Genomic DNA, 10,236 nt, shown 5'->3' with positions numbered 1-10,236 from the left:
TCCTGGCAGCATCAGAAACTTTGGGAAGAAATGTTATAACTCCATAGTTAATTCTACTAATATCAACTCTGCTCTCATGAAATTCAGCAAACAACTGAATAATGTCATCTTTAACAATATCCCAACATGCCTGATAGAATTCAATAGGAATCTTATCTGGACCATCAGCTTTATGTTTCTCCATTTGAAACAAAGCATCTTTTATTTCCTGTTCACAAAAAGGCTTACATAAATTCTCATTATCCACATCTGATACTTTTTCAACTTCATCCCATAAAGATTGATCAATATGAATGTTATGGTCCTCTTCAGGTCCAAACAGGTTTGTATAGTATTCTGTAGCATGATTCAAAAGATTTTCATCCCCCTCAACGATTTCACCATCCTTCTCCAAGGAAATAATAGTATTTTTCCTTCTCCTTCCATTAGCAATTTTGTGAAAATAGCTAGTATTATTATCCCCTTTAAGCAACCAGTTCTCATGACACCTATTTAACCAATAAGATTCTTGCTCATCTAACAAATGGAGATATTCTTGTAATAACCAAACTTTCCTAGCCAACTGCTCACCATCTAACAAACCTGTTTCCTACTTTCCTCAATAGACTCGATTTGGGCTAACTCAATGCTGATTTTTTCCTTTTTTTTCTTCTCATTTCTCCTTGTAGATTAAACCCCCAACCCTTGAAGTATTGTTTAAAGAGTTTCAACTTTTGTTGAATTCTAAGCAGAGCAGATTTTGCTCTACATGGTTTAGTCCATATTTTTTCAACCATAGGAAGAAAATCAGGATTACTGAACCAAGACAGTTCAAATCTGAAATGGATATGCCTTGTAGGCTTATAAGAAGTAGTGGATAAGATAAGAAGATTGTGGTCAGATACTTTTCTTGGCAACTTTTTAACTAAAACATTGGGAAAAATATCTTCCCATTCCTTGGATACTAAAATCCTGTCTAGTTTTTCCAAAGTTGGATTTTCCTGATTGTTTGACCATGTGTATAGCCCTCCAGACATGATAATTTATCTTAATTCATAGAAATGAATCAAGGTATTAAAAGTATCAGAATGTGAATGTCTACCACCAGGCTTATTCCTCTCACTACTATATCTAATAATGTTGAAGTCACCTCCTATCAAAATAGGTTCCTTGTTTTTTGAGCAAAATGATGATAATTCGCTTAAAAAATCCATCTTCCTATCATCATAAGCGGAACCATATACCACCAAGAAGTTCCATTTTATTCTATTTGTTTTATCCCACAAATTCATTTGTAACATGAATTCTCCTTGATGAAAAGATCCCACATCATATAAGTCTTTTTTAATCCCACATAAGATACCTCCTGATTTTCCATTTGCAGAGTTGTAAAGCCATAGATAGTCTTGATCAGTATCAAATTTTTTCAGTAATTTCTCATCACAATCCTTAATCGTTGTTTCCTGAATTCCAATAAAGTAGAATTTATATTCAGCAATAAGATTTTTAATGAAAGTGGCGATCCCTTTTTTTCAGAGGCCCCTACAGTTCCAAATGAGCCCTAGCATTAAGATTTTTTTTTTGACTTTGTCCGGTTCCACCTGGAGATGCCGAACTGACGCTGTTCCGCAGCCCCTGACAAAGCGAGGCGGTTGCAGCTCGAGGTGTAGGAAGGAGATCGATACAAGAAAAAGAACCGAGAGGAAGAGCAACTTCAACAGCTCTCAAAATCAGGATGCAGCCATCAGCTGACGTTTAATCAGGCACTGGAGACTAAAAAGATTCTGACAAGATAAATGCAGCGATCAGCTGACGTTTATTCTGTCTTGAAGTGGCCGGTGTGCTGATGCATGTGCTGATTGCATAGAGTATCAAATGATCAATTCTCAGCATACGAAGATCAGAGACCTCTCACACTGAAGCTAATCCAAAATCAGCGACCACAGGCCACAAGGACCAGCAATGGTAGATTAAGGATTTCATAGGATGTTTCAACACCGTAAGAAACTACTCTGCAAGATATACATACTAGCATGGGGGCATATACACAAAATCGGACGGGCCAAAGTTCCACCCACTCCATCCCCATCTACAATGATCTGAACCTAGATAATAATACTCCTACCAAGCATGCCCTGAACAACATACTTGACACTACCAAAGTATCCAGGACATAACGTCAGTTATACACATCAGGAGTTCATGGCTATAATCACTTGAACAACATCTTGAGATGCTCAATGCGAGCGCCACGAATTTCCTCATCAGTGAGCGCCCCAGAAACCATCCTCTGCTTGCGCATTTGGACCTGTTGCAACCGCTCCTCGACAGTATCCTGAAATGAAGACAGCACAGCATTTGAGATTTCAGTATCCTGGGACAGCAAACAGGCCAGTGATGCCCCGTCAATGGGATAGAGATGCCATTACTTACCTTGACAATGAAGCGCTTGACTCGGACCTCTCTTTTCTGCCCAATACGGTGAATTCTCATGATAGCCTGCTCTTCCACAGCTGGATTCCACCATGGATCCTGTACATCAGCAAAATGTAGTGCCAAAACGTCAATATGACCAACTAGTTGATGTCAAGATAACTACTAAGTTGTACTGGATTGACAGGGTGCAGTATAATTACCATCAGAAAAACGTTGGAGGCAGCAGTTAGATTTAGCCCTACACCTCCAGTTTTGAGTGACATCATGAGCACCTATTTTTCATACCACGTACTCAGTATGCATCAAGAAAAAATGAACTTATGCAGAAAGGAAAATAAGAGCATGATTATAAATTGCTCAGGCATACCAGCTTGTCCTGGGTTTCACTGAACTCCTTCAGAATTTTTTCTTTATGCTTCTGGCTCAGCTTGCCATCAAACCTCAAGAACTTGATACCCTTCTGATTGAAGGGGATCTCCAGAAGATCGAAGAAGGAAGTAAACTGGCTGAATACAATGCTCTTCTCCTTTTTCTTCTGAAGGCTCTGCAGCATCATTATAAGTTTGCTCACTTTGCACGAGTCCTTCCAGTTATTTTTGGCATCAACCTGGAAACGACACTGAGCAGGCAATATGATCAGGTCAGATTTGCTGATGTGACTTCTGCAGAGTGGGCATGGCCCTCCATCTGGAGTCCTCCAGCTAGAAAGAAGGCATTCGCGGCACATCCGGTGGGCGCAAGGCGTGAGTACTGGATCATCTGAAGCTGACTCAAGACAGATAGGACACTCAGTAGTAGCACCCTGGCGAATTTCCTCAACAACCTCTTCTACATAAGCACGTGAGGGCACTACATTCTGTCTTCCAGAAAAACTCTGCACTCCTTCAAGGAATTGCTGTGCTACCTGATCGAGGTCAGCATACTTTCCAGGGTCAGCTCGGCTGCACATTAAAAATTTGGTAAACGGATTAGACGATAAAATCATGAAATGTAAGAATTAGAACATTTTCTTGAAATGCATAGCTAACCTGATAACTAGAAAAGGGTGGTCACAGCACTGCCTTAGCCGGAGAAGTAGCTCGAGAACATTAGCATAATTGTTCAGAACACTGCCTTGTGCCACAAACTTGTCAAATTGAACCTGGCGGAGGTACACATGCAAGAAATTTAGTTCATGAAATTTCACAAACAAATGATATGCAGAAGCACAATTTAGTGAAGTTTGACAATGATAAACAAGAATCCTCTTGGTACCACATCAGTTAAGCAACAAACATAATAGCATTTAAAGTTTCATGTTGTAGCTCCACATCAGTTAACAGCAAGCCAAACATTGAAAACTCATCCATCTTGTATCAATGAAAAAGCAAAAACATAAATATACCTTTGATCTCCTGAAAAGCGCTTCATAGAAATCACGTTCATGTTCAGATTGTTCACATTCTACAACTTCAATATGAGCTGGAGGTAGAACCAGTATGGGACTGAAGAAAAAATTTGAGCACTGTGAGGCACTATATATGCTTATTTATGCAGTTGTGAACTTTGAAAAACAAAATACATACTTTCCAATCTTGTCTTTTGTTTCCTTGGTCCTCCTTAGCATTAGTGGCCTAAGAATAGCTCTAACAAGTTTCAATCCTCTATCATCACCATTCTCATAAGGTTTCTGAATAAGCTTCTGCCACCTAGAGAGATCAGCAAAATCGTCCTAAGTAAGGATTTAAAAAAAACAAAGGAAGCAGTTGAAGACTGTAGAGGTCAACATGGCTTTCAACTAAGCAGTTGGCTTTCATCCATACCATTTTGCATTGCACCATGGCTCACAACGTAGGAAGCAGAGAAGACTGTAGAGGTCCTCCAATTTATTCTGCAGAAAATGTGATACTGAGTTAGCTTCACCAGAAATTGAAAAGCTTTAGATCATCTTTTTCCATTACTGTCAGTTTACAAGCTGCCAGTTAAACTGAATGTACTGAAAACGAAACATGAATGTCAATGGTGAAAACATACTTGCAATGGTGTGCCTGTAAGGCACCATCTGCATTCTGAGTTTAATCTATAAGCTGCTTGGGCACTTTTAGTTTTAGGACATTTGATTGTGTGAGCTTCATCAAGCACAATCCTATACCAATCCATCCTGTGAAAAATGCTGTTGTAATCCTGTTAAGGATAACCTTTTCATTAGTTAAAGTTCCGATGACCTTGTTACTTCCAAAAAAAATTATAAAGATTGCCAAAAAAAATGGACAAGGAGTGCAAATGCCAAACACATACAGCTTTGCATGCAGCTGAGAGGACACCATAGGTTGTTAAAACGACATCATGTTGAGCCATCAGCATGAGGCTACTAGTTTTATCACCACCATAATGCACAAACACAGAAAGAGCTCCTTGTGCCGAATGTGCCTCCAACTCATCCTGTGAGGAAGAACAATATGGCTGTAATTATTTTTCTTGTGTGATCAAGTTTATTGCAGAAAATAAAAGAATTATTAAGTTGGTCCAAGATGCAGTGCATGAACAACAGGATAAGAGTGAAAGTTTAGCAGTGACATTCAAATATTCTGTCATCGATTACAAAAACAAATAAAAAGCTTACTAATAACAGTTGCTTCAATAGTAAATCACAATGCTAACCTTCCATTGACCCAATAACGACTGAGGGCAAACAATAAGGGTACCTCCTCTCATAGAGGATGTTGTGGAGTGTGCTCTGGTCGCACGATCTCTGAGATACCTCGTGTCTCTTTCTAACTCCCCCCTAGGATTGGAAAGTATCAGAGCAATGGTCATCACAGTTTTGCCAAGACCCATTGCGTCTGCTAGTATCTGCAAATACAGAGTTAACACATAAATATTTTTCATAATACACCATTTAATCACAACCCAATTAGGAGAACACAAACATTCATAGTCATGTAACTGAACAAAATTGAAGGAACCATCTGTGAGGATTGAGTTTATGTTAGCACCAGAGTGCTGAGCATTATGCTTTAACATGAATAAACCAACATTTGCCAGAAAACGTCAGAGTGCAAGCAAAACTATAGCTTATAACAGCAAAATCCTTGTTACAGAAGCAAATTTCATGTTATTTAGTCTTGTTAAAATATCTTGGCAGCATAACATAGCATAACTGTTAAGGGGCAGGATACATCAGGGAAAATGGAACAGCAAGACCTTTGGGAATATTATGGAAAGAAAGCACATGAGCACCCCTTGAAACAAACTTACCCCTCCTCTAGCAGTCTCAGTTACACTTGGAAATTGTGTTGTTGCTTGACCAGTAAAAAGATTGACATACACTGGAGGAGCTCTCCTGCAAACAATGACGATTTTCATAGTTATCGCCATAATCTAGTCAGCATTTTTGTGCTTTGTAAAAAAGACACTGAATAGAGCATACCTGTCTGCAATATTGTAGGCACTCCAACACGGATTAAGAGTTTTTGTTTCTTCATTAGCATCAATTCCCTTCTCCAATTTAGACATCCAGAAGAGAGCTTGTTTTTGGTATGGTTTTAGAACAGAGACAAGGGTAGTGGGAGGCTCTGCTTCCTGTTTTACAGTTATGTAACCAAATATTTATAACAGTTAAAGTTTTTGCAAAATATTGGGCCAGCATGAGTAAACATTCCAACAATTCCACAAGCTTCAATTCTTACCTCTAAGTCAAATGTTTCCGCAATGCCAACAAGTTTGTTCAAGGCAGCCTCTGAAATAGCCTGCTCATCAGCGCCTTGCTCAAGAAATGTTTGGCCAAGCACAGGAGTAGAATCATCACCACTATTATTGTCCCCCTGATCCAATTATCGGAAAAAGAAAAAAAACATAATAGCAAGAATCAACACATAGAACAAGGCAACCGATCATAATGCCAAGAAAGAAAGTATTATAGTACAAGAGAAGGCAATAACTTTCTGCAGTGAGTTTTCCAAAAAAAAAAAAGCCTACACTGCTGTAAAATAAACACAACAGTAGGTATACTGCATTGGGGAAGTACCCAATTACAGACGCTACATTGTAGGATACGACCTGAAAAACTTGTAACAGTAAAAACAGCAAGAGGGCTTGTGGCTTACCCTTAGAATTTGCTTCAGCTTTCTAGTGGTGAGGTCATCAAGAGAGAAAGCATCCTGCACATGGTAGGCACATCAACATTTATGAAAAAAAAAACAAGAACATTGTCAAATCTAAAAATAAAAAAATCAAACAATGAGCTACCTTGTTGGATGGCTTTAGGTTCAGCAAATTAAGCAATTTATGAAGAGGACTGGGAGAGAAATCAACATTTGCATGATCGAGCATGTCACAGGGTGAGTTGTTCATTTCAGCAAGCACAGATTTGTGGATATAGAAGCTGCACAAATAAACTTCAGCATCAGAACAAACTGGCAAATCTAAGTAACTTGCTAAATATAAAAAAACACGTATCATCATCAAACATTACCTAACATAAAGCAATATCTCCTGCATCAGCCTGAGCTCCACTGTTGGGAACACGAGCTTCCCCTGAATCTTCACCTTGGACGAGTTGACAAGCGGGACAAGGCATTGCGTCCACTCTGGGGACAGCTTCCCAATCTACAAACACCATCAGGGAGAATGAGACAAGACCAGATTATATCAATTTCAAACAAAGAATTCATTCGCTAAAAAAATATTCAAGAGTAATCATGCATCATAAGATGGATTGAGTAACAACCTCTCCGGCTCGTTTGGTGGAGAAGCGAACAATCTGTGCCAGAGCAGCCGCCTTCCTGGCTGTCATCTTTAACCCGCCATAAATCTTGTCGTACGAAGGGAAGGCGAAATGGACGATCTCCCCGGCGTCCAGCCTCCTCCTCCCACGGTTGGTGGACAGCCCGGGAACATAGGACTTGCCGACGAGCATCCAGTCGCGCTCCACAGGGAAGTCGCCAAACTCGGCCTCCGGCGGCGCCACCACCATCCTCATGTCCGTTACCGGGGCAGGCGCAGCCGTCCTGATGGGCCGGGGCGGCGGGGGACGCGACCGCTGCTCGTACATTTCGACGTCGACGGGCGACGGCGCAGGCACGGCGGGCCTGCGGTCGTGCATCCGGACTTCCAGGGGCGGCACCATCTGGATAGGCTTGGGGTCGTACACCTCCCCATCCCCACCCACGGGTGGCAACGCCCGGATGGGCCGCGGGTTGAGGTACGGCACCGGGTGGGTGGTGGTGAGGTCGATGGTCTCCTCCTCCTCCTCCTCCCTCGGCCTCTTCTTCTGCCGCGGGATGAGGCTTATGCCGGCGCCGCCGCTCGCCGCCGCCACAGGCGCGCCGGGCACGAATCGGTCCGGCTTCTTGGCGGATGAATCGGCCGGCTCGCTCTTCACCTTGGCGGTGGCATTCGCAGAGGAGCCATCGGATTCTTGGCTCCCGACGACGTCACCGTCGTCGATGGACTCGGCCTTCACCTTGACAGCCGTCAGCACCACGGCCCCACCGTCGATGGACTCGGCCTTCACCTTCACCTTGGCATCTGCCGGCGCCGGCGTCGGAACACCACCGACGTCGAGCTCGGCCTTGACCCGCTTGGGGGCGGGACCGACCTCGGCGGCGTCGTCGAGGAGCGCGTTGATGGCGCGCTCGGCGTTGCCACCGCACCGTGAGAGCGCGGCGATGACGCGGGCCTCGGAAAGGCCCCCGCCCAGGACGGCGCGGACGGCGGCGATCTCGTCGGCGAAGAGGACGGCCTGCGACGGGGACTCCTGCCACCCAGAGTCGTCGTCGGCAGCGACGGAGGCCAGCATGGCTGCTACACCGGCGCGGCGAGGGCGGGGCGGCGGAGTAGATGTGGGCGGGAGTGGGAGAGGCGTGGAGGGCGCCGCGAGGGGGGAGGTTTGGGGGCGGAGGGAGGGAAATGGTGGACTGCTGCGCTTTGGAGGGGGTTTTAAGCGGGGGTTTTTTTTTTTGGCGGGGAACGGAGGGAGGGAGGGAAATGGGCGTGCAGATTTTTGGCGGGGGAGGGAAAATCTGCAAGGAAGCGGGGCGGTCAAATTTTTGTGGACTCCAGCGGTGAAAAGTTTTTTTTTCTTTTTTTTTTGACGACTCTCCCGCGGTGAAAAGGTGAAAGTGGCGGGGGCGCGCGCGCGGGGATGTTGCTCCCGCCTCCCGGTATCGTGGCGCCGCGTCTGCGCTCCAGTCCGGGCCCATCACGCCACGTGCTCGTCACCGGTTGGTTGGATGACGGCGCGGTGGGCGGGTGGTGGCTGAGCCGCTTCCGGGTGTGGCGATTCCGTTATGTCTAAAGAAGTATTATAAAAACACCAAGATCTAAATAAATATGGGAAGAAATATAAACACACGACACGAGTATTTGCATATATTAAATAAAAAATAAAGAAAAAGGAATATAATCATGTGAGAAGAGAGAGACGGTGCGAGCACAGTGTCATCTTTGAACTCTGTTTGTTTATCTAAAAAGTCATTACTGAAAGTATTATTCGTTAATTTATTATGAGAGAAAAAAATATTATTAAATGGTTAGCAAATTTGATAGATAAGCTTAAGCAAATAAGACCTTTGACCTAGATTCTGAAGCTGTCGCGTGTCCACGGAGGAGATGCCACCATGCACGTTAAAGATCCACCATTGTTGTGCATTTTGCTCGATGGAACCAGCCATAGTTGCTACTCGCTAGATGTCGTGCGCTCCTTGATGGATCCAACTGTGGTCGAGCTCCTCCTCTAGTGCACATTGCTCCACACGACCGTAAGGAAAATGGCACCTAGCAAGTATCTTAACAAAATGGTTAAAATAAACTAATGTGGTTCGATAGTATATGAGGTTTTAGTTCATTTGGATGTAGAGATGGCTTGAACAACAACAACATTAAGATCAAGTGATCAACACTTTAAGAAAAAACTATACATATGTTTTTTTTAAGGAACTAGCAGGGGAATCCTCTACTATTTTATTTTTCTTTTTCAATTAAATATAAGAATGGAATGTACAAAAGTTGTAGTAAAAAAAACAAAATACAACGGGAATCTTCCTGTCTGATCTTTCGAACGGGAGATAACCGATGATTCCTACATTTGCTTTTCAGCTACCACAGCCCACATGCACGCGTGACGGGTCCCCCAAGTAAGTACGTTTACTTTGTATTTTCTTTTTCTGTTCTTCTTATTTTCATTCTTTTTAATTTATTTTTCACTCCCGCTCGTTGCTGTTTAGTTCCTTTTTATTTTTCTTTTTCTTTTCATTTTTTGGTTCTTTTCTTTTTCTTGGTATATTTTCTTTTTTAATTGGTTTTTATTTTCTTATTTCCTATACGTCAATTTCTCTTTCTTTATATTCCTTTTTCTTTTTTTCTATATTCCTTTTCTTTTTTTGCTTTATTCTTATTTTCATTTTATTATTATTATTATTATTATTATTATTATTATTATTATTATTATTATTATTATTATTATTATTATTATTATTATTATTATTATTATTATTACTACTATTATTACTATTATTACTATTATTATTATTACTATTTTTATTATTATTATTATTATTATTATTACTATTATTACTATTATTACTATTATTACTACTATTACTACTATTATTACTATTATTACTATTATTACTACTATTATTATTACTATTATTATTATTATTATTATGGTCTGCCCATCGGACACTAGCAACCCTAAAATACAAGGTATCTAGACCCAAAGACAACGCCACCCCTATGGGGGGGCAGTGGCCCATGGGCCCTTGCGGCTTGGGGGATAGTATACGTATTATAATTTGAGGCCTTGCAGGAGTAGGACGAGTCCACAGAAAAGCCGAGTGG

At 42.0% G+C, this 10,236-nt stretch overlaps 1 protein-coding gene across 1 annotated transcript; it reads right to left on the bottom strand.

Moving 5' to 3' along the window:
- On the bottom strand, positions 1,872 to 8,283 carry LOC8085740 (DNA repair protein RAD5B). Its single transcript, XM_002446127.2, has 18 exons — positions 7,124 to 8,283; positions 6,869 to 7,002; positions 6,643 to 6,778; positions 6,501 to 6,554; positions 6,084 to 6,218; positions 5,825 to 5,976; positions 5,653 to 5,737; positions 5,056 to 5,247; positions 4,693 to 4,836; positions 4,429 to 4,578; positions 4,218 to 4,285; positions 3,981 to 4,103; positions 3,800 to 3,899; positions 3,444 to 3,556; positions 2,783 to 3,356; positions 2,616 to 2,687; positions 2,413 to 2,511; positions 1,872 to 2,314 (listed from the first exon to the last, which is right to left on the bottom strand). Exons 1-18 carry the CDS (start codon positions 8,192 to 8,194, stop codon positions 2,192 to 2,194), a joined length of 3,525 nt encoding a protein of 1,174 aa, XP_002446172.1. The 5' UTR covers positions 8,195 to 8,283; the 3' UTR covers positions 1,872 to 2,191.

The sequence above is a fragment of the Sorghum bicolor genome, chromosome 6, assembly GCF_000003195.3.
Source record: "Sorghum bicolor cultivar BTx623 chromosome 6, Sorghum_bicolor_NCBIv3, whole genome shotgun sequence".
NCBI lineage: Eukaryota > Viridiplantae > Streptophyta > Magnoliopsida > Poales > Poaceae > Sorghum > Sorghum bicolor.
This window is presented reverse-complemented; position numbering and strand designations above follow the sequence as displayed.

Bases quoted from the DNA above. Each gene is read 5' to 3' on its own strand.
- LOC8085740 (XM_002446127.2), bottom strand. From the start codon at position 8,194: ATGCTGGCCTCCGTCGCTGCCGACGACGACTCTGGGTGGCAGGAGTCC. The intron at 3,557-3,799 runs GTATATTTATGT...TACCTCCGCCAG, and splicing joins CGCTTTTCAGGAGATCAAAG to GTTCAATTTGACAAGTTTGT. The intron at 2,512-2,615 runs GTAATTATACTG...GCTGATGTACAG, and splicing joins CCTCCAACGTTTTTCTGATG to GATCCATGGTGGAATCCAGC.